The sequence below is a fragment of the Salmo trutta genome, chromosome 2 (assembly GCF_901001165.1).
Source record: "Salmo trutta chromosome 2, fSalTru1.1, whole genome shotgun sequence".
In the NCBI taxonomy this organism is placed as follows: domain Eukaryota; kingdom Metazoa; phylum Chordata; class Actinopteri; order Salmoniformes; family Salmonidae; genus Salmo; species Salmo trutta.
The window spans coordinates 71,029,544-71,054,824 of record NC_042958.1 but is presented as its reverse complement, the minus strand read 5'-3'; the positions used below and the strand labels follow the sequence as shown (position 1 = coordinate 71,054,824).

The window sequence follows — 25,281 nt, the reverse complement described above, 5'->3', positions numbered from 1 at the left end:
CCCCCTGTATATAGCCTTGTGTTACTTTTATTTTATTTTTTACTTTAGTTAATTTAGTTAACATTTTCTTAACTCTATTTATTGAACGGCATTGTTGGTTAAGGGCTTGTAAGTAAGCATTTCATGGTAAGGTCTACACCTGTTGTATTCGGCACATGTGACAAGTGTAAGACAGGGAGAAATGGGGGCCGTGATGAGAAAAGTTAATGCTAGAAATATAAGATGAATATACTGTATGTCAATGTTAGCAGTACATACTGTATATTTGTTTCTCGTATGTAAATGTACATTCTGCCTTTATCGGTGTGTGCTAAGTTGAAGGTCTTCATAAACCACCTACAGGATGAGCTGTGGACCCTCCCCTCACTTAGTGCTCTACTCACAGTTTAGGGGCAGCACTCTGTCTCTCCTTCTTGCCTTTCCGAATCATAATCTGAACTATTAAAAAATGATCCAACCCAAATTGAGAATGACAGTCCTTAGTGCTTCACGTTGAGTCTATCACTCAAATTTAAATATTTGTAGAATCCAGTGAGTTTAGGGATGGTTCCTCTCAGGGAAACCTTATCTTTCGTGTCTTCTGAGAGGGAGGTTTACCATATTTGGGACATTGATAGTAGGGATTTTGTGGTCCTTGTCCCAATCTCATTCTCATCAAGGGTGGTGTGAAATTATTGTGTGTAGATGTATTCTCTCTCTTCCCTGTTCAAGTCAATATGTTTTCTAGGTGGCATGGACATTTCAGTGATCATTGTTCCAGATGAGGGATTGTTAGGAAACTGACTAATTGACTTGAGCACGTTTTATGATGTTTATAACTATATAATTGGTCTAGAAGTAGTAATTAATGTGTTATTGGTTAAATGGAATGATTTATGTGTAAATGTATTTGTGACCGGAGGCAAAGTACAAAGGGGGCCTGTCTCTGAAACTAGTGGACTGTCAGGTTTCCCCTGACTGATAAGAAGACCGGGAGATGTGTGGAGGAGTTTCAAAGGTTCTGGACTTGGGCTGGGACGATAACGCCACCTGCCTAGCCACAGAGATTCATTGTTCATCCTAGACTCAGGAGGGGGAAGAGCTTGTTTGGGAAAACATTAATTATACTAGCTGACTGCACATAGCACGCAAATAGAGGGCGAAGTGAGGGTGATATGGCGTGGGAAAACCTCTCACACACCTGTAGCCTGACAGGGAAGCCTGGGTAAAAGCATGAGTAGGTGTTTTTAGAGCCTTCGTTTTTGTGCATCCCAGCAGAACAGTATCCCAAAGGTATAGAGTCAGGTGAAGGGAGAGTGGGAATCGTCATGTTATCAAACTTCGTTTCTTGCCATATATGATTATGCATAGCTTAACGCATTACTAATACTTTATATTTTGTGTTTTCTTTTTCTTTTCAAGTGTTTTACTGTCACTCTCTTAAGAACCCGAAGGAAGTAAAGAAAGTCAAAAGCTCCAGCTGAAATGTCATTATCAGAAACCGTTAGAAGCTACTCTGGCAATGAAGATACCGAGTGGGAGGTGACAGCTTGGCTGTCAGCTATGTTTGAATCATAGTCTGTGAACCTTGCAAAATGGGCCATGTTGGGAGTATTTGTCCTTGTGTGTTATAACATTGATTTTGTGTTGTAAAGCTCTGCGCTCTTCTTTTGTCTCACAGGTCTCAGCAACTATTATGTTCACTTCCGCAACTGCAGGAGAGACTGTTCATTTGATCAGCCTAAAATAAATGCCATTTGCTAATGACAATAATGAAGATAATGAAGACTATAAGGAACTCATTGAAGGTGCTGCTCATGATGATATAATTTACATGAATGAAATTGTGTAATAAAGCATGTGTGTAACACTATGAAATGAAGGTCTTAAGTTAAACCATTCTACTGCAATGGTTTTACAAGTGTAAGGGCTATAGAATAAGGATCAGTTACTAGTTAGATTGTTCAACCCAGAATTAAGGGTTTGAAAGGATGAAGTGTCTGGTTTTACTTGTAATAATCTAATGCTTAGCTTAAAATGTAACAATAGTTGTCACAGAGTGATAAAAGGAGGGAGTGTGATGGAAGTTTATCTGTGTGTATCAGATCGTATGTTTAGCACAATGCTGCTTTTCTCTAACCAACTTCATGCGAGTGACTGATTGATTGTACATGGGAGAAATCTACACAATCACTGATAAGCAACGTTGTACAACGTTGCTCTGGGAACCAAAAGGAGTATCTCAGTTTTAAGGTCTCAGCTTTGAGAGAAGAAGCCTTGTGAGTTATCAATCAGTCACATGCAGGAACCAACGTTTATAATGAATAATGAATAATGTAAATCATGCTTATATAACTTGTCTGTGTAGCAGTATATAAGGACTGAAAGGGAATGTCCAAATACTCGTTTTAATTCTTCTTCGTCATCCCCTTGCTCTAGCTTTCAAATTCTCTGAATAATCATTTAGCTAGTAATTTTAACAAACTTGCTTCCAGATCGGAACCTTGTGAAACGTGAAAGCACGTTCCAAAATGACACCACCTCACCTGATTGATCTGAAGAGAAAACCCTGCCTACCAGAGCTGTAACGTTATCTCTGCTGCTTTCCTGCAGAGCAGCTCTTAAAAGCACAGAATTAGTGACAAAACTCAGAGTGCACAGATTTGACATCGGCTAATTTAGTTTTGATTCAAAGAAGAAGATTACATGTTACATCACGTTACATGTTTGCAAGTGTTGTTGGTATTTATTCACACATCACATTACCTGCTTGCAAGTGTTGTTGCACTGATTCTCAAAAGAAGTTACATGTTTGCAACTGCAAAACTGATTATACAGGTGCAACTCATATTTTACATGTGCAAATCATACTTTACATTCTTGTACACTTATGTCTCTATTTTACCTTCCTACACATATAATAGTAGGCTATATATAAAGACCAGATTAAATTGAGAATAGTCTAATGGGTGACAATATTATTAAGTGCTTGTCAAATTGACAATTAGAGACCGACGAAGTGTGTCCCACCTGCGCAAGAAACAGAGCAGAGCCTTTGCCATTCATGCAACTTTTTTCAAATCATCATGAGAGTCGCATCATCGCATCATCCAGCCTTAGAATGTATTAGAAATCAAAACATACACTGAGTATATAAAACATTAAGAACACTTTCCTAATATTGAGTTGCACCACCCCTTTTGCCCTCAGGACAGCATCAATTCATCAGGGCACGGACTCTACAAGGTGTTGAAAGCGTTCCACGGGGATGCTGGCCCATGTTAACTCCAGTGCTTCCCACAGTTGTGTCAAGTTGGCTGGATGTCCTTTGGGTGGTGGACCATTCTTCATATACACGGGAAACTGTTGAGTGCAGCATTGTTGTTCTTGACAAACCGGTGCATCTGGCACTTACTACCATACCTTGTTAAAAGGCACTTCTATCTTTTGTCTTGCCCATTCATCCTCTGAATGACACACATACACAATCCCTGTCTCAATTGTCTACAGTCTTAAAAATCCTCCTTTAACCTATGTCCTCCCCTTCATCTACACTGATTGAAGTGGATTTAACAAGTGACATCAATAAGGGATCATAGCGTTCAAAATCAAAGCTAATCAAATCAAACTTTATTTGTCACAAGAGCCGAATACAAGTGTAGACCTTACCGTGAAATGCTTACTTACAAGCCCTTAACCAACAGTTTCACCTGGATTCACCTGGTCAGCCTACTTCATGGAAAAAGCAGGTGTTCATAATGTTTTCTACGCTCAGTGTATAGCCTAAGGTTTGTATCACAACAAAATTTATATATTAAGCATATAAGAGGACATGTTTCAAATGATCACTTTGTTAACCGCTCAACACAGAATAGCCACATGTCCGCACTCCTTTGGAAATTGTTTGGGAAAAATATCCTTTCTATTTTACTCAGCAATGTTAAAATGTATTCTTCTTACTATGAAATTGCTATAAGAAAATATTATCTGCTAAATTAACTATTTTAGTCCACGTCCATATGGCATAGCCAGATCAGGGCCAAACAAAAGGATGACTCAGAATATACTATTATTCTGTTGTTCTGAAATAGGCTATATTTTCATCATATTATGCTTATTTAGACCTGCCTAAAATAAATCATGTATTTATTGTTATGACATAGGCCATATTTAAAATGTAGATGTTCCAAAGGTCTGCATCAGTGGCTTGTAGACTATTTGTGGAAGCCTGGAGTTGCTAAACATGTTTATGTTAATTAATGGTCAATTATAAACTATCAAAATAGAGAGAGTTGCACACTCCATATATAAACTCCCAGTAATTTATATTTACCAACGTTTTGGCATAATACCTAATAAATTACTGGGAGTTTATGTAAGGAGGGTGCGACTCTCTTTATTTTGATAGTTTATAGTTAATTCGCCGTTAGTTTGCACCTCCACACGAACACATTTTTCTGGGTTTGCGCCAGCTCATGTTTTTTATTCTACAATTAATGGTCAATTGCATGACAGTTACCGGCTGCCAAAATGTCATGACCGCCACAGCCCTAGACTGTCCAAAAAAACAAAAAAAGGCAAAAGTAAAGCATTTCCACAATGCTTTCCTTGAACAAAGTACATATTTATTTTACAAGGTTAGTCATCCCAATGTGACTCGAGAAAATCTGGAACAGCACAGAGATGTAGGCCTACATCTTGAAATGATGCTCTTCAATCATTTGTGTCTGTTCCACCAAAAATGGAGGAGACGTAAGAGTCACATTTCTTTTTATTACATCAAACATGCAAAGAACCAACTGTCTTATTACTTTGCACTATTAATCAAATGAATTATAATTTGCAGATAATTTAATGGCAATTACATCAGTCGATACAAAATGTTTGTTACTAATAAGACCCATTTAGAATTCTTTGGAAGCATTAGGCAAGACGTTATTGCTGTGGGAGAGGTATTCAGGCAGTGAGAAGCGATATACAGGGGGATATTTTCCAGGTCAGGATAAATCAGAAGTTAATGAAAGAACGAAATCTAATTTTAGAAGAATTAACAAACGAAACAGTATGAATAATGAGGAGTAAATTGACAAAATAATTCATTTTTTTCTCTTCCTTAGACACGATTTACATGATTTTAATTTCCCTTTTTCACAGGACGTCTATTTAGTAGCCTAGGGAGCTATGTTTCTGAACACTGAGCGCAAAATGAAATATACAGAATGGATATGGCCCTCTGTAACGTAAAAGAGAATTATGTATAGCCTAAGTATAGGGAAATATTCTCTACTTAGGGGAGTGTGGTGTAAGTTGAGCCATTTTTAACATTCAGCCTCATTCCATCAAGGGACATACAGTATAGTATTCTTTGTAACAAAGATATCTCTATATATATTTCAGGATGTTATATTAAATATAAATATTAAAGGTTAAATATTGAAAGCCTAGTTTGTCCCAAAAAAGTGATCTCTTGGCACAACTTACATTGGGTATGGGGTAAGTTGAGCTGCGGGACAAACTTGGCTACACATTTCTGTACTGAATGAAATATTACCACTATCTTTTTAAAACCATGTCTATCTTTATTTTCCAAACACAATTCAACACAATCACAATGAATTTTTGTCTGTGAATCATTTAAAGCATTTTTAACCTAGGCCATGCCCTGTTATTACCTCATGTCCCAGCGATAATGCCTTGCATTATGCCTGGGAAGAAAACACTTACCCCATTGCCATTGGCTCAACTTACCCAAAATGCAAACACTTTGACTATATTAGCCCACACAGCTACAAGGATGAACTTCATGCTAGGTTTAGGACCTCATATTGAAGCTCATAAAGACCCCAACTGATGTATAGAACAATCTTAAAATTATCTACTTTGGTTAAAATACAAGCGCCATGAAACCTCTAACACATATTAATTTGACTTGGTGAAAATAATTTTTTGGGACCTGACTTGAGTCCCACTTTTTCCTGGTTTCTTCCTTCACAGCAGCGTTTCCCAAATTCGGTCCTTGGGACCCCAAGGGGTGCACGTTTAGTTTTTTTGCCTCAACACTACACAGCTAATTAAAATGATCAAAGCTTGATGATTAGTTGATTATTTGAATCAGCTGTGTAGTGCTAGGGAATAAAATAAAAAGTGCACCCTTTGGGGTCCCGAGGACCGAGTTTAGGAAACCCTTCTTCACAGACTCCATGAAATGATGACCGCTTCCTAAGTATTTGGCCAAATTATAAATGTTGTGTATGGCTTCTTAGAAACAAGGATGCCTTAATTTACCCCTTTGGCTCAACTAACTCCACACCCCTACCATTTCTTTCTGAACTCAAATGTTCAAGTCATGCAGAATACATCTTCATAACATGCGATGATGAACACCTTTTCATCCATAATCCCAATTTAGCCAAACATTTTGGCCAAAAACAGTACAGTGGTGAGATATTATTATTGGCCCCTTTTCATTCATGGAATGTGGATCCAGGCAGCTCATTGGTCAACGTGTGCCATCGCTCCACCTTTGTGCCCTTGTTCTTCAGACAGTCTATCCAATGCTGGAGAGTTTCTCCTTGTGAGTGACAGCCTAAGGACACGCCTCCTAGCAGATGTAGACAGAAAAATGAAGTTACAAAACAATTTGTGTAGCAATAGATGGCATGCCAGGCAACCATTGATGCGTTCCAAGTTATTAACTTTGCAGTCAGGAGCAGATTATTTATAATGGGGTTAGCTGATAAACACTTATCCAGGAGTTGAGATTTCTGGCAGGTGACTGCAATGTAGTCGGCCTGGAACGCAACCATTGAATACCTCTAGTTGTTGCCCAACAAGTCTTAGGCCGGGATTCAATAAAAGAGACTGTAAAGTTCTGCTGTCTTACTGGTAAACTGTATTAATTTGTATAAACGTATAAATGAAATGATATACAGGGAGATATCTTTATGGGTCTTTATTGCTGAACATCATTGGTCTAACTGCGCATGTCTGGCAGTGCGTGCTTGAACTTAGGCTAAAATCTATTTAATGATGTTAGGTTATCAGCATATTGCCACATCTCCCCCTTAAACTTCTTAGGGATAGGGTCTAGTTTCCTGAATTTCCGCCTGACTGACGTGCCCAAAGTAAACTGCTTGTTACTCAGGCCCAGAAGCCAGGATATGCATTTAATTGGTAGCATTGGATAGAAAACACTTTGACATTATTTTAACAGTTTTAGAAACTTCAGACTATAACAGAACTGATATGGCAGGCGAAAATCCTAAGAAAATCCAACTGGATTTTTTTTTTTAGCTCCCAGGCTCTTATAATGGAGACCTATTGTTTCTATGTAAATCTCCCAGATTGCAATTCCTATGGCTTCCACTAGATGTCAACAGTCTTTATTCAAGGTTTCAGGCTTGTTTTTTGAAAAACAAGCAAGAATTTGGAGTTTTGGTGAGAAGAGCACTGGAACAATATCAGTCTTTCGGCGTGCGAGGGAGAGGGCGCGCGCTTACTAATTTTCCTTTCCTATTGAATAGAAACGTCGTGTGACTTGTTTGGTCGAAGTTTAGCGGTAGCTTTTTGGACTCCTTTGTCTGCATGTTGAACGAGTGGATTACTGAAATCGATGGCGCAAACTAAACTGACTTTGTAGAGTTTTAAAGAAGGCTTTTATCTAACAAAATTACCATTCATGTTGTAGTTGGGACCCTTGGGATTGCAAACAGAGGAAGATCTTCAAAAGTAAGTGATTTATTTAAATCGCTATTTGTGAATTTATGAAGCCTGTGCTGGTTGAAAAATATGTTGATTAGGGACGCCGTCCTCAGACGCATGGTATGCTTTCGCCGTAAAGCCTATTTGAAATCAGACAACACAGTTAGATTAACAAGAATTTAAGCTTTTAAATTATATAAGATACTTGAATGTTCATGAATGTTTAATATTACGATTATTTATTTGAATTGCACACACTCCAATTTCACCGGATGTTGTCAGCTGGTGTCCCGCTAGTTGGACGCCTATCCCTAAGAAGTTTTTAAGCAAGATGGCTGATCCCATAATAACTAGGTTCACATACAGTATATAAACAAGCAACATACCGTGTATAACTACAGTTGAAGTCGGAAGTTTACATACACCTTAGCCAAATACATTTCAACTCAGTTTTTCACAATTCCTGACATTTAATCCTAGTACAAATTCCCTGTCTTAGGTCAGTTAGGATCACCACTTTATTTTAAGAATGTGAAATGTCAGAATAATACTAGAGAGAATGATTTATATCAGCTTTTATTTATTTTAATCACATTCCCAGTGGGTCAGAAATTTGCATACACTCAATTAGTATTTGGTAGCATTGCCTTTAAATTGTTTAAATTGGGTCAAACGTTTCAGGTAGCCTTCATCAAGCTTCCCACAATAAGTTGGGTGAATTTTGGCCCATTCCTCCATGACAGAGCTGGTGTAACTGAGTCAGGTTTGTATGTAGGCTTCCTTGCTCGCACACGCCTTTTCAGTTCTTGTTGGTTCCACTTTTCTGGGCTCCATCATTTACTTAACAAATAAGGAATACTCAAAATGTACACTTACAAATCATAACAATTTGAATAAAAAATACAGCTGTAGACAGAAGTCAAAGATCAAACATGCAACCGATGTCTCTCCTGAGTTCTGCAAAATAGGAAAAGTCCAAGTTACTTTTAATATGCTTGCAGTCAACCCCTAGTGATGTAACTGCCTACGTCAATACCTTCTACTCATGAGACCAAGGCCATGCACAAACAGTTTTACAAACTTGCAGGAGAGACTATAGTTCCAGTGTTTTCTAAGGGCTCAGCAGTAATTTTCCACTCCCCAAGTTGCTTTATAGTGATATGTCTGACTAGTGTCTTATCTCTTTCACTCCCCTGCAGGGTTCTGCGTCTATGAATCTCTTTTAGCCTTGAGGCTCTTTCTCAAAGACACCCTATTTTGACTGCAATAACTCACACATTTCTCAGACCGTTTCTTATAAGAAGCAGAGACTAGAAAATAACTGTGGAACAACATTAAACCTCATAATGAATTTATATATGGCTCATCTAGAGTCCAGGACCCTATAAATGTAGTGGGGGAGGGGTCTTATAGCCCTTCCCCTTCTAATAATACAACATAAGCATAATCAATTATTATAATACATAAAACATTTGGTGCAGCCCCTATCATGACCCAAAGTTGACCCCATCATTCTGCCCACACATTTTCTATAGGGGGGGGGGGGGGTTCTAAGGATTATTTATATTTGCAATAAAGCCCTTTTGTGGGGAAAAACTCATTCTGATTGGTTGGGCCTGGCTCTCCAGTTGGTGGGCCTGGCTCCCAAGTGGGTGGGCCTATGCTCTTCCAGGCCCACCCATGGCTGCGCCCCTGCTCAGGCATGTGAAATCCATAGATTATGGCTTAATTTATTTATTTCAATTGACTGATTTCCTGTAATTGAACTGTCATTCAGTAAAATATTTGAAATTGTTGCATGTTGCGTTTATATTTTTGTTCAGTATATTTCCACTCTTCATCTCCCCATTATTCATGAGCTATCTGTATAATCAAACGCGATATTCTGTAATTCGTTGAAGGAGGTTATCTAGCAAGCTTAGCAACTTTGGTCAATTTACTTTTGCCTACTTTTGCCTGCGTTCTGTGCGTTCTGACCGCGTTGCAGGTGTTGGAGGTTCCGTCTTGTCGAGTCCCCATGCTATGTTTGTACGACAAAGGACTATGGTGTGAAGCGCTTACTTTGGATGACTCAGGTCGTTTTCCACTCTTTCTCTCCATCCGTTTTCAAGCAAACCTTGTAGCCAATCTGTAGAGCACAAGGTGGTCTGGTAGAGTACCTCCTGTTGTATGTTTTCTCATAGGCGCGTTTGGCTTTGGCATCATTGTGCTTTACAGTGGCCAGGTTTGGCCATGCTGGCTTCAGGTTTTGTTTCAGAGTAGGAGCTGTCATGTGGAGTCTCCTTCCCATAAGGAGTCTGGCTGGACTTTCTCGTGTAGGTTCCTTTGCAGTGTCCCTGTAGCTCATAGTACGAGCTGTGAATTGTTCTGTTTGAGGATGAATTTTGCCATTTTCCCATTCCACCATCCCGTTTGCTTGGGGATATTATGGACTTGAAGTTGTGCGTTTGAAGTCGTACTTGGCTGAGAAATCTCAAAGTTGCTGCGATTTAGAATGTGGGCCATTATCTGTCACCATTTTTCAGGTATTCTGAACCTTGCGAAGATGCTTGGAAGTTTTCAGATGACTGCCTCACTAGTTGTCTTTGTGAATTTCAAGATCTTGAGCCACCAAGAGTAGTAGTCTATGAAGACTAGGAATGTTTTCCCCTTGAACTCGCTGAGGTCTGCTGCCAACATCACAAATGTACCTTTCAGTAGGACAATAACCTAAAACACAAGGCCAAATATACTTGCTTACCGAAACAACATTGAATGTTGTTGATTTAAATCGGCTTGAAAATCTATGGCAAGACTTGAAAATGGCTGTCTAGCAATGATCAACAACTAACTTGATAGAGCTTAAATAATTTGTAAAAGAATAATGAGCAAATATTGTACAATCCAGGTGTGCAAAGCTTTTAGAGACTTACCCAGAAAGACTCAGCTGATTACAGCTGTAATCACTGCCAAAGGTGATTCTAACATGTGATGACTCAGGGGTGTAAATTTGATATTTCTGCATTTTCATTTTCAATAACATTTGCTAAAATTTCTAAAACATGATTTCTCTTTGCCATTATGGGCTATTATATCTAGATTGGTGAATTCAGGCTGTAACACAACAACATGTGGAATGTCAAGGGGTATGAATATTTTCTGAAGGCACTGTATGATCCTTTCCATAGCCTGGACATCTGCTTCCAACCTTGTATCATCCATCTCAGGTTTGGGGTGCCTAGACAAGGCATCGGTGATGACCAGGTTCTTCCGTTCTTCTCTCAATGGGGTTGAACTTCATCAAGTCGAATAGCGGCCACTGACATCAAAGGGGTGCATTGTCCAGGTCTTTGTTGTTTATCAATGTCACCAGCGGCTTGTGATCTGCGATCAAGCGATAGTTCTCCAACCCTCACAAATGCTAGTAAATCTTTGCTGATGCCCACAAGCCTGCGAGTCAATCATTCTCGATCTCTTTTCAGCGTTACTGTGTGTACGCGAGCAGAAAGCTACAGGCTTAAGGGTGCCGTCGTGTTCTTGTACCCCACCCAAGCCGTAGCTGCTTGCATCTGCGCTTACCACTGTTGAAGAACTGGAGCAATTGCACTGATGAAATCAGTGCTTTGACCAGGGGTGGAAAAAGTACCCAATTGTCATACTTGAGTAAAAGTAAAGATACCGCAATAGAAAATGACACAAGTCTAAAAGTATTTGGTGTTAAATATACTCAAGTATGAAAAGTAAACGTAATTGCCAAAATATACTTAAGTATCAAAAGTAAAAGTACAAATAATTAAAAAAATCCTTATATCAAGCAAACCAGATGGCACAATTGTCTTGTTTTTTACATTTACGGATAGCCAGGGGCACACTCTTTCTTTAGGAATGTAGTGAAGTAAAAGTAAAAGTTGTCAAAAATGTAAACAGTAAAGTAAAGTACAGATACCACCAAAAACTACTTAAGTAGTACTTTAAAGTATTTTTACCTAAGTACTTTACACCACCGTGTCTTTGAATAAACCACGGCCTTGGTTAAGAAAATGAAGAAACTTGCCCAATTTGGCAACCAGGCCGCCCATAACTAGAATCCCACTTATGACAGTGGCCAACTCACCAATAAAATCATTGGATTTCCCTAGGTCGTAGTCCCAGACGGTGACCTCCAGGGTTTTGGTGGACAGCTCCGTGAAGGAGATCTCATAGAAGAACTCCTGCAGAGAGCCAGGGGATGGATGGCGGGTCAAAAGGCAATCATTAACGAGAGATAGAGAGATAGAGAGAGAAAAATGGGCCCTATAAGGATAATTAATATAGAAGTAGTGTATGCATGTCTAGTAACTTGGGTAGAAAAAGTAAAGCAATGAAAGAAACATAGAAACACACTGTTGAACAGCATTTCTTACATTTCCTTATGAGAATGGTAACAGATTCAGTTTCTCATTATTATTCCAATGTATTTACATTTTTTAGCTCACTGTTTGCGTGTTGGCATTTTTTTACATCCTGGGTTGAGGATGGACGGAATGAAAGATTTGGAACAAGGAAATTGCGAAATGTGAGCACGTCCAAGTTATGTTTTTAGAAGTTGTGTAATGTATGCTCAGCATAACTAACATCTTGCACAAACAGATCTGGGATCAGGCTAACAAAAACAGATTGGCACTCAGGCTGTAGAAGTGATTGGTTGAAATGAGAACCCAAACAGTGGCTGTCTCCAGGACTGGAGCAGAGAAACTCCAAAAACATGTATTAGTATGTTCGCAGTGCAAATGGCTCGGAGTACGAGCATCCTCTGAATGACTACAATGTGAAATGTAAGTGCTGTATTGTACAACAAAATGGTATATAATTGGGCATTTTAAATTGTGTCTACGAGGACTGATTATAGTCCTAATAAGCTTTCTTCATGCCACTGCATGGTGCACACCGCACAATTCACAAACATGCAGATTCTAACAGGCACAGACACACACAAGCAGAAGAACACGCATACGCCACACACAAACACCATTCACAAACATGCAGATTCTAACAGGCACACAAACACACACCAACACACAAACACAAGAACACACACAAGCACAATAACACACACAAACACACACACTGCACAATTCACAAACATGCAGATTATAACTTGCACACAAGCACAAGAACCACACACACACACAAACCTCATTAAATTCGGGGTTAAGAGTCTTTTTTATGACGGCTGTTTTATGCTTGGATTTCTTCTGCAGGTCTGGCTTGAGGTACCTGATACAGAGAAATGTGAGGCTGTCACGCTCCATTAAGAAAACACAAACTCAATTTATTATGCAGTCCAAAGTAGTACACTATGTAGGGAATAGGTTGCCATTTGCCATTGTCGTTCCTAAGGCAAGGTCCTGTTTAAAGCTACTGTACATTCTGCATGATTTCTTGCTGCTATTGTAATTGCAAATCCCCATCCACTGAAACTTTTGCAGAATTATAATGTCTTCTGAAACACATGAAATCCCAAACATAACTTTCGGATTGCATCCTATTCATTTTCAATTGCATCACTTTTGATCAGATCCTATAGGCCCTGGTCAAAAGTAATGGACTATATAGGGAATAGGGTGCTATTCGGTATGTTTCCCATGTCCGAATCTATATTGTATAGTACGTTTCTAGCTATGTGTGTCATAACAAGGACAGTTCTGAACGTGAACTCGTATTATCTTATGGTCTGAGACTTGAAGTCTTAAGCTACACAGCAGAATCGTTAACTGTGCCGAGTATCTCTCTCTCTGTGCTCTGACACATTCTCTAATATATAAACCGACAGGGAGCTAGTGTTCTGCATTTCACTCACACACATTTTCCACCCACCACCCCGCAGCACGAAGACCTGATGTTCTCCCCCCACTCAGACACAACAAAACAGATGGGGAATTTATTGAGCGCTAATACAGAACGACGAGCGAGAGAGCGAGGTAGAGAGAGAGAGAGAGCGAGAGAAGAAACAGAACGAGACGCTGCGCGTCTGTGTATGCCTGTGTGTGTCTGCATGCATGAGTTTGTGTCTGCATGCATGATCGTGTCTGTGTGTGAGAGTGAAAGCGTCTGCGGGAGAGACATTTGATTGTGTGAACTGGCAGTAGGGAAACGGTGGCATGTCTATTTGTATGACTTGCTTGTACTTTAACCTGAGGGAGGAAATAGCTGGTTTGGCATATTTCTCCAAGAAAGTGTGTACGTGTGTGTTTATGTATGTGTGAAAGGGAGGTAAAGTGAGCTTGGCATGGCCAGTTTTCTTTTACTAATTCCAGGGAAAGCTCAAGGCCAGTGATGGAATTGAAGTGAACACATTGACAAGGGATGAAATGTTCAGTTCCTTTTTTTCCGATTTCTGTCAGGATGCATCAGTCACGCTGGGAAAAATTCCCCCTCTCACTAGCCATGGCTTGCACACACACACACATGAATGTACATATGCTCTCTCTCTCTCTCTCTCTCTACTTGTTTTCAAATAATTTACTATTGAAATGCAATTCTGCAACAGCTCCAGTCCGTAAATCTCTGTATGTTACTCGAAGGGCATATACAGTAAGATAGTTATCTTAATAACCATGACTCCCTGTACACTGCATCTCTTTCTACCGCTCTTGCCCACCGGAAAAAATAAAGTATTTGTTTTCTTTCAGATACTTTGAGCCTTTGAGCCTGCCTGGAGTGCCGAATGGTAGGAGTTTCCACTTTTGGGACTATTCCATTCGCTCCGTTACAAAATTCAAGCTCAATCAAGCGCAGCTTAAGTATTTAAAAGAAAACAAAACATTTATAAACAAGAAAAACGGTCCGAAAACGTGTGAAACAGGGAAGCACCATCTAAACTTGTACAATAAGAAAGACTAATTTTCATTTCCGTTGCAAAACATTTTGCTCTAATGAACACAACCCAGGTCTAGTATATTGGTATCACGGTCAACGTCTATACTCACGTTTTGACATAGGGGTCCGAGAATCCGTTGACGTCCATGGCGGCTAGGTGGGCGCAGCGTCGCACACCCACACAAAGCCCTCCCTGGGCCCTCTCCGTGGCCTTATCGACCACACCGGACGTGGGGAGGAACTGCAGGCAGAGCAGCAGACGACCCCTCTCCTCCAGACTCCTATGCTGTTCACTCTCCCACTGAGGGAAAGGGGACATTGAGGAAAAAGTGGTAGAGAGAAAAAGAGAGAGTGAGAGATAGGAACAGATATAGAGAAAAGGATAGAGAATGAGAGAGAAAGTAGTAGAGAAAAAAAAAGGATAGTGAGAGAGAAAAGGAAAGAGTCAAACCAGGGGCTGCTATCATCTCCCTCTTAAATGAGCAAGTGCCAAAGAACTGTTGAACTTTTTACTTTGTGCTCTTCAGTATTTAGGCCAACAGTCTGTTGGGATGACTGTGTATTGACCTTTTGTGTCTGTACTGAAGGCACTTAAGTTAGCAGTGACAGCATTTGTCAGACACGATGTTGACATAGCAACTACTAGCTGAAAGGACCAAGCAGCAAGTTTTTGGGAAAAAGGACGTGCAAGGTCAAAAAAAGTTATCAACTACCTTGGAATGCCCAGTTAATGAGAATTATACCACAGCATTGTTGAATACTCGTTTCTGATTGGTTAGAAGGACATTCTAGAATGAACATTAAAACCAGATAATGGGACAGCTGTAAAATATACTGGGAGACCTTGGAATCATTATGCAATAAGCGGCTACACATGGAGACCGTACTTGCTACAAAGTAACAGAGAGCTAAACCAACAAACCAAAATTGGATACACTGTAAACGCAGGTCCAACGAGGAAGAACTTAGCTAGCTAGCATTGATTTGTTTTTGCAGAGACACATATTTTTTGGAGCATCTGATGACCTAACGTCCTGGAAATTAATTTCTCTGGTCCCTACTGTTGCAGTCATGACACAAGTGGCTCTACGCTGTCAAATACTCCCACATTTCTAATTTGACCAGCTGTTTTCAGAAACTGATCTTTTTTAATTTGATTGTCATATTGGCAGGTTTGCTAGCAACAAACTAGTTGTGTTTGATATACAATGCGATCTCCTCGTAATGAACAGTGTTGCGTGTCCTGAAGTGAAGGCAAACTTTTCTAGCTATGCCAGGAAAAATTGGGCATTATCAGCTCATTGTTATGGATGTATCCAAATTAACGTCATTAGAAAACAGCTACTTTGTTGTTATTCTGTCTGCAGAGGTCGTGACTGTGTGAGCCGTAGCTAGCTGGCTAGCTAGCAAGCAAGGGATAAGAAGGTTGCCAGCGAGCATGGCAACAGAACATAAATAACGAACGACTGGATCGCGTCCATAAGTATCAAACTAATTGAACGAATGACTTGTTCGCGACTCTAGCAAGCAAAAGGTGAGAAAGTATGAATTAGTTTATAAAAATATAAACATATATTTTTTTTCTACTGGTAAATGTGTGCTTTCATCATATTGTTTTCTCTAGCAACTGTGGGTGGTATGAGAGGGACAAACGGCTCCGTTCTGTACATTACCTTGGAAAAATGAACTCTGCAAAGGGACTCGGTCCCGCCTCGTCCCTCTGCGTTGTCCATTATTTCCAAGGTAATGTATATATGACTTCGGCGTTTATCCCTTACATAAAGTATATTTAATACTTATGGATACAGTGTCATATTAGCATTTTTGTTGTTATTGCCATTGCTGAATTACTGCATTGGGACATTGTCTTCCACAGGTGCACCACTACTACACGTTGCTAGTACAGACGAACACGGTATCTGACATAAGACAATAGCCTTTGGGTTGAAACATGTCCACGTCAGTACATTCAATACAGTGTTGCTCTGAACTTCATTCTATATTGTCCCTGTACGTGTCCTATCTTATGCATGGACAGACTTAGGGATTTGGGGATTTATAGTAAAGACATGTAATTTAACTGTAAACATGTATTACCTTTGACTATCAAATCACTTCAAAAAGTAGGTCACACGTTCATCCAAAATAATTCCAGCAACAGTGCACTGTGCACCCGCTAACTTTCCTTCAATTCACAAGTGTCTGAATCTAAACTCAGCAACAAAAGAAATGCCCCTTTTTCAGGACCCTGTCTTTCAAAGATAATTCGTAAAAATCCAACTAACTTCACAGATCTTTATTGTAAAAGGTTGAAACACTGTTTCCCATGCTTGTTCAATGAACCATAACAATTAATGAACATGCACCTGTGGAACTGTCGTTAAGACACTAACAGCGTACGGTAGGCAATTATGGTCACAGCTATGAAAACTTAGGACACTAAAGAGGCCTTCCTACTGACTCTGAAAAACACCAAAAGAAGATGCCCAGGGTCCCTGCTCATCTGCGTGAACGTGCCTTAGGCAAGCTGCAAGGAGGCATGAGGACTGCAGATGTGGCCAGGGCAATAAATTGCAATGTCCGTACTGTGAGACGCCTAAGACAGCGCTACAGGGACACAGGACAGACAGCTGATCATCCTCGCAGTGGCAGACCACGTGTAACAACACATGCACAGGATCAGTACATCCGAACATCACACCTGCGGGACAGGTACAGGATGGCGGCAGCAACAACAACTGCCCAAGTTACACCAGGAACGCACAATCCCTCCATCAGTGCTCAGACTGTCCACAATAGGCCGAGAGAGGCTGGACTGAGGGCTTGTAGGCTTGTTGTAAGGCAGGTCCTCACCAGACATCACCGGCAACAACGTCACCTATGGGCACAAACCCACCGTTGCTGGACCAGACAGTCCTGTCAAAAAGTGCACTTCACTGACAAGTCGTGGTTTTGTCTCACCAGGGGTGATGGTCGGATTTGCGTTTATCGTCGAAGGAATGAGCGTTACACTGAGGCCTGTACTCTGGAGCATGATCGATTTGGAGGTAGGGTCCGTCATGGTCTGGGGCGGTGTGTCACAGCATCATCGGACTGAGCTTGTTGTCATTGCAGGCCATCTCAATGCTGTGCGTTACAGGGAAGACATTCTCCTCCCTCATGTGGTACCCTTCCTGCTGGCTCATCCTGACATGACCCTCCAGCACGACAATGCCACAGCCATACTGCTCGTTCTGTGCGTGATTTTCTGCAAGACAGGAATGTCAGTGTTCTGCCATGGTCAGCGAAGAGCCCAGATCTCAATCCCATTGAGCACGTCTGGGACCTGTTGGATCGGAGGGTGAGGGTGAGGGCCATTCCCCCCAGAAATGTCTGGGAACTTGCAGGTGCCTTGGTGAAAGAGTGGGGTAACATCTCACAGCAAGAACTGGCAAATCTGGTGCAGTCCATGAGGAGGAGATGCACTGCAGTTCTAAATGCAGCTTGTGGCCACACCAGATACTGGCTGTTACTTTTGATTTTGACCCCCCCCCCTTCATTCAGGGACACATTATTCCTTTTCTCTTAGTCACATGTCTGTGGAACTTGTTCAGTTTGTGTCTCAATTGTTGAATCTTGTTATGTTCATACAAATATTTACACATGTAAAGTTTCCTGGAAATAAACGCAGTTTATAGTGAGAGGACTTTTCTTTTTTTGCTGAGTTTATCTTACCAGAGAAACCATCCAAACAAGGGAAACAGCGCCCCTCTGTCTAACTATACTGTACACTGACTGTAAAAACATTGGGAAACCTGCTCTTTCCTTGACATAGACTGACCGGGTGAATCCAGGTGAAAGCTATGATCCCTTGTTGATGTCACTTGTTAAATCCACTTCAATCAGTGTAGTTGAAGGGGAGGAGACAAGTTAAAGAAGGATTTTTAAGCCTTGAGGCAATTGAGAAATGTATTCTGTATGTGTGCCATTCAGAGGGTGAATGGGCAAGACAAAATATTTAAGTGCCTTGAACAGGGTATGGTAGTAGGTGCCAGGCGCACTAGTTTGAGTATGCTGCTGGGTTTTTCACACTCAACAGTTTCCCATGTGTGTCAAGAATAACCCACCACCCAAAGGACATCCAGCCAACTTGACAACTGTGGGAAGCATTGGAATCAACATGCGCCAGTATCCCGGTGGAACGCTTTCAACACTTTGTAGAGTCCATGCCCCGATGAATTGAGTCTGTCCTGAGGGCAAAAAGGGGTGCAACTCAATATTAGGAAGGTGTTCCTAATGTTTTGTACGCTCAGTGTATGTAGGCCATGTATCTGATGCTGTCTGGCCAAAAGAAGTATGGCATGTCACGTTAGAGGTCTTCATGGGTCCAAAACGTTGGACCTGATATGCATAAATGTATTTGTTTAATATAGAGACCCATTCCGAACGGACCCGAGGACAACTAGACCAGTTCCGTATAGACCTGGTCTGATCCGAGTGAAGGAAGCTGCGGAAAAGTCCATTTTTAAGCTACTTTATAAACCGTAGCTGAAAAAGCGTGAGGGACAGAAGGAACAGAAAGGTGGTGTTGCCCATTTCCCTTTTCCCTTTTTTTGTGAACAAAATGTGCAATGCATTTTCCCAACTGTGAAAGGACAGAAATATGCAACAAAGCATCTGGTCTGCCGGAAAACCAGACGAAGAAGAAGGAAAATAAGGAGAGGAGGTGCCACTCTAGCAGGCATAGCATGGTGGAGGGGCTACTAGTGTTATTATTGTTTTATTATGCTCAGCTCACAAGGCCCCTTGATGATGTGAGGCCTGAGGCAACTGCCTTTTCTGCCTAGTGGTAAGCCCGCCAGTGATCTTATGCTGGTGACAAGCTCAATTTCCCCTCTGGGGATCAATACATTTTATCCATTCATTCATCCTCTTGTGTGTCTTATAGACTGACTATTGTGATGGAAGAGTCTGATAGCAAGTACAGCACGGTACGCATCATGGCACATCACATTAAGATTGACGGGTGAAGGAATAGAAAAGAAAAGCGAGGGAGCAGCCACTCAAAGAAGCTAAGAATGATGAGATGCAACATCTCAGTGAAGCATGAGTCACTCCATGGCCACAGGCAGAGCCGAGCTACATGCATGTATTAATAGTGATGCATACATTCGTCTATATTCCACATACATTTTTACCCCCTTACATGAATGTCTATTTTAGGTTATTTTTGTGAGTGGATAAATTTGCCAACCTTTGATTAGGGCTGTTACAGTGACCATACTACCACCACACTGTCATTCACGAGTCATGACCACAGTCAAATTCCACATGACCTTTTAGTCAAGGAAACTAGGCTTCTCCAAGTTCTGATGCTGCTGATGGTTATCAGTAGCATACCAAACTTGCTAACTGCCTAGTACTCAGCACTCTCAGCACTCTGTGCACTCTGGTACTCAACAGGAAAAACAGAACTAGACACTCATTTGTGCCAGGGGTGATATCCCTTCTAAATAGCTTGGGCTAATGTTCCTATCGACTCAGTAAGGCCAGCAGGCTAGTCTTAAAAACAAAAAAAAGGTTTTATTGGTATGTAACTGTTATGAAAGTTGTATTGTACATTTTTTTTGTATTTAAACGCCACTTTAAACGTGTACATGACACTGCAACAACATTTCCCCATGGGGACAATAAAGTCAGTAAGTAAGTAACTGTCCCTCTAATCACACTGACATCAATGCAAATGTATTAAAAAAAATAAAGCACTTCATGAGAGCCCATGAGCTCATGTTGGGCAACATTTCTATAGCCTATGCAATTGCTTGAGAAAACAGACTTTTGATGGCCTCTATTAAAAAGAGGAGGATTCCACCAGCTTTCTATAGGCTAGGCCTATTATATTTATTTCTCAACTTTCAATTATTAATCACATTGCTTAGCTTTACAACAGGAGTATAACCTACCTGGCTGGCATGAAAATAAGCCATGGGAAAATGCATATAGATTACATGTATTTTTTTCCCCCTGCCCCTGTTCTGAGACAGGTGCATGATAATGGTCCATTCTAAATCAAAACTAATTTCATACATATATTATTTAGTATATGTAAAGACAAGATTCAATTCAGAATAGTCTGATGGGTGACAATATTAGCCTATAACTTGTTTGAAGTGTGAGTACTACTTTTTTATATATATAAAAACACACAAATAATTTCGAAATGGCAGCTCTATTTGTAGCTCCTAAGCAACTTTGCAGGATATATTTTCCTTACATTATTAGCCCAGAATGTTTTTTGTGTTATTACATACAGTCGGAAAGGAAGTGTTTAGGTGATGATGATCCCACCGTGACTATTAAAACCTACCCAAACCAAAAACCGTGGCTAGATGGCAGCATTCGCGCAAAACTGAAAACACAAACCATCGCATTTAACCACAGCAAGGTGACTGGGAATATGGTCGAATACAAACAGTGCAGTTATGCCCTCCGTAAGGCAATCAATCAAGCACAACATCAGTACAGAGATAAAGTAGATTTGCAAGTCAACGGCTCAGACACATGACGTATGTGGCAGGGACTTCAGACAATCACGGATTACAAAGGGAAAACCAGCTAAGTCGTAGATGCTGGCGTCTTGCTCCCAGTCAAGCTAAACATCTTCGCCCACTTTGAGGATTACACAGTGCCACTGATGCGGGCCACTCCCAAGGACTGTGAGCTCTCGTTCTCCGTAGCCAACGTGAGTAAGACATTTAAGCATGTTAACCCTCACAAACAGCCCTAGTCGCGTCCTCAGAGCATGCACAGACCAGCTGGCTGGAGTGTTTATGGACATATTCAATCTCTCCCTCTCCCAGTCTGCAGTCCCCATATGCTTCAAGATGGCCACCATAGTTCCTGTACCTAAGAAAGCAAAGGTAACTGAACTAAATGACTACCCGTAACACTCACTTCTGTCATCATGAAGAGCTCGAGAGGCTAGTTAAGGATCATATCCCCTCCACTGTACCTGACTGCCTAGACCCACTTCAATTTGCATACCGCCCCTATAGATCCACAGATGATGCAATTGCCATCGCACTACACACTGCCCAATCCCATCTGGACAAGAGGAATAACTAGGTAAGAACGCTTTTCATTGACTACAGCTCAGCCTTCAACACCATAGTACCCTCCAAGCTCATCATTAAGCTTCGGGCCCTGGGTCTGAACTCCGTCCTGTGCAACTGGGTCCTGGACTTCCTGATGGGCCGCCGCCAGGTGGTAAAGTTAGGAAACAACACCTCCATTACACTGATCCTCAACACAGGGACCCCACAAGGGTGCGTGCTCAACCCCCTGCTGTACTCCCTGTTCACCCATGACTGCGTGGCCACACGTGCCTCCAATTCAATCATCAAGTTTGCAGACTACACAACAGTGGTAGGCCTGATTAACAACAATGACGACACAGCCTACACAGAGGAGGTGAGGGCACTGGCAGAGTGGTGCCAGGTAAATAACCTCACTTTCAACGTCAACAAAACAAAGGAGCTGATCGTGGACTTCAGGAGACAGCAGAGGGAGCCCACCCCCAACCGCATCGACAGGGCCGCAGTCGAGAAGGTGAAAAACTTCAAGTTCCTCTGTGAACACATCACTGACAATCTGAAATGGTCCACCCACAAAGACAGTGGTGAAGAAGGTGCAAACGCACCTCTTCAACCTCAGGAGGCTGAAGGAATTCAGCTTGGCCCCTAAGACCCTCATCAATGTTTACCGATGCACCAATGAGAGCATCCTATCAGGCTGTATCATCGCCTGGTACGGCAACTGCACCGTCCGCAACCGCAGGGCTCTCCAGAGCGTGCCCCCGGTGATGGCCAACGCATCACCGGGGGCACACTTCCTGGCCTCCAGGACATCAACAGCACCCGATGTCACAGCTTATTCACCCCGCTATCATCCAGAAGGTAAAGTCAGTATAGGTGCATCAAAGCTGGCACCGAGAGACAGAAAAACAGCTTCTATCTCAAGGTCATCAGACTGTTAAATAGCCCTCAATGGATGGAGCCTGCCCTGAACTTAGTCACTGTCACGAGTCGACTACCGCCCGGTTACTCTACCATGAACCTTAGAGGCTACTGCCCTATGTACATACACATGGAACACTAGTCACTTTAATAATATAACACTTTTCACTTTAATAATGTTTACATATTGTTTTACTAATTTAATATGTATATACTGAATTCTAGTCAATGCCATCCTATTCAACTATTGCTGTATATATACTGTTCTATCCCACGTATTCTACAGATATACTACATATTCTACCCCCATACTGTCCACAATGTCTGTACATCCCATCAAATATATATACAGAACCAGTCAAAAGTTTGGACACACCTACTCATTCAAGGGTTTTTCTTTATTTTTTACTATTCTCTACATTGTAGAATAATAGTGAAGACATCAAAACTATGAAATAACACATATGGAATCATGTAGTAACCAAAAGAGTGTAAAAAATATATATATATTTTAGATTCTTCAAATTAGACACCATTTGCCTTGATGACAGCTTTGCACAGTCTTGGCATTCTCTCAATCAGCTTCACCTGGAATGCTTTTCCAACAGTCTTGAAGGAGTTGCCACATGCTGAGCACTTGTTGGCTGCTTTTCCTTCACTCTGTGGTCCAACTCATCCAAAACCATCTCAATTGGGTTGAGGTCGGGTGATTGTGGAGGCCAGGTCATCTGACGTAGCACTCCATCACTTTCCTTCTTGGTCAAATAGCCCCACAGCCTGGAGGTGTTCGGTCATTGTCCTGCTGAAAAACAAATTATATTCCCACTAAGCAGTAACCAGATGGGATGGCGTATCGCTGCTGAATGCTGTGGTAGCCATGCTGGTTAAGTGTGCCTTGAATTCTAAATAAATCACTGACAGTGTCACCATTGAACCACCCCCACACCATCACACCTCCTCCTTCATGCTTCATGGTGGGAACCACACATGCGGAGATCATCCGTTCACCTACTCTGCGTCTCACAAAGAAACGGTGGTTGGAACCAAAAATCTCAAATTTGGACTCATAAGACCAAAGGGCAGATTTCCACTAATATAATGTCCATTGCTCGTGTTTCTTGGCCCAAGAAAGTCTCTTCTTATTATTGGTGTCCTTTAGTAGTGGTTTCTTTGCAGCAAATCGACCATGAAGGCCTGATTAACGCAGTCTCCTCCGAACAGTTGATGTTGAAATATGTCTGTTACTTGAACTCTGTGAAGCATTTATGCGGGCTGCAATCTGAGGTGCAGTTAACTCTAATGAACTTATCCTCTGCAGTAGAGGTAACTCTGGGTCTTCCTTTCTTGTGGCGGTCCTCATGAGAGCCAGTTTCATCATAGCGCTTGATGGTTTTTGCCACTGTACTTGAAGAAACTTTCAAAGTTCTTGACATTTTCAGGATTGATTGACCTTCCTGTTTTAAAGTAATGACGGACTGTCATTTCTCTTTGCATATTTGAGCTGTTCTTGCCTTAATATAGACTTATTTTTTTACCAAATAGGGCTGTCTTCTGTGTACCACCCCTACCTTGTCATAACACAACTGATTGGCTCAAACGCATTAAGAAGGAAAGAAATTCCACAAATTAAATTTTAACAAGGGACACCTGTTAATTGAAATGCAATCCAGGTAACTACCTCATGAAGCTGGTTGGGAGAATGCCAAGAGTGTGCAAAGCTGTCATTAAGGCAAAGGGCGGCAACTTTGAAGAATCTCAAATATAAAATATATTTTGATTTGTTTAACACTTTTTTGCTTACTACATGATTCCATATGTGTATTTCACAGTTTTGATGTCTTCACATTATTCTACAATGTAGAAAATAGTGAAATAAAGAAAAACCCTTGAACGAGTAGGTGATTCCAAACTATTAACTGGTACTGTATATATACACTGCTCAAAAAAATAAAGGGAACACTTAAACAACACAATGTAACTCCAAGTCAATCACACTTCTGTGAAATCAAACTGTCCACTTAGGAAGCAACACTGATTGACAATAAATTTCACATGCTGTTGTGCAAATGGAATAGACAACAGGTAGAAATTATAGGCAATAAGCAAGACAACCCCAATAAAGGAGTGGTTCTGCAGGTGGTGACCATAGACCACTTCTCAGTTCCTATGCTTCCTGGCTGATGTTTTGGTCACTTTTGAATGCTGGCGGTGCTTTCACTCTAGTGGTAGCATGAGACGGAGTCTACAACCCACACAAGTGGCTAAGGTAGTGCAGCTCATTCAGGATGGCACATCAATGCGAGCTGTGGCAAGAAGGTTTGCTGTGTCTGTCAGCGTAGTGTCCAGAGCATGGAGGCGCTACCAGGAGACAGGCCAGTACATCAGGAGACGTGGAGGAGGCCGTAGGAGGGCAACAACCCAGCAGCAGGACCACTACCTCCGCCTTTGTGCAAGGAGGAGCAGGAGGAGCACTGCCAGAGCCCTGCAAAATTACCTCCAGCAGGCCACAAATGTGCATGTGTCTGCTCAAACGGTCAGAAACAGACTCCATGAGGGTGGTATGAGGGCCCGACGTCCACAGGTGGGGGTTGTGCTTACAGCCCAACACCGTGCAGGACGTTTGGCATTTGCCAGAGAACACCAAGATTGGCAAATTTGCCACTGGCGCCCTGTGCTCTTCACAGATGAAAGCAGGTTCACACTGAGCACATGACAGACGTGACAGAGTCTGGAGACGCCGTGGAGAACGTTCTGCTGCCTGCAACATCCT

The 25,281-nt window shown here is 41.4% G+C and overlaps 1 protein-coding gene across 4 annotated transcripts in view; it reads right to left on the bottom strand.

The window, feature by feature from the left end:
- Positions 1-4,733: 4,733 nt before the first annotated feature.
- LOC115162382 (double C2-like domain-containing protein alpha) overlaps positions 4,734-25,281 on the bottom strand; it is a 70,535-nt gene continuing 49,987 nt past the window's right edge. For 3 of the 4 annotated variants that reach the window (XM_029713638.1, XM_029713630.1, XM_029713649.1), the window contains 4 exons: positions 14,628-14,818; positions 12,834-12,915; positions 11,774-11,870; positions 4,734-6,580 (listed from right to left, as the gene is read on the bottom strand). In XM_029713638.1, coding sequence (XP_029569498.1) covers positions 6,444-6,580; positions 11,774-11,870; positions 12,834-12,915; positions 14,628-14,818 — 507 coding nt within the window. In that variant the 3' untranslated portion in view covers positions 4,734-6,443. The remainder of the gene's footprint in view (positions 6,581-11,773; positions 11,871-12,833; positions 12,916-14,627; positions 14,819-25,281) is intronic. The other variant, XM_029713658.1, reaches the window with a different exon arrangement.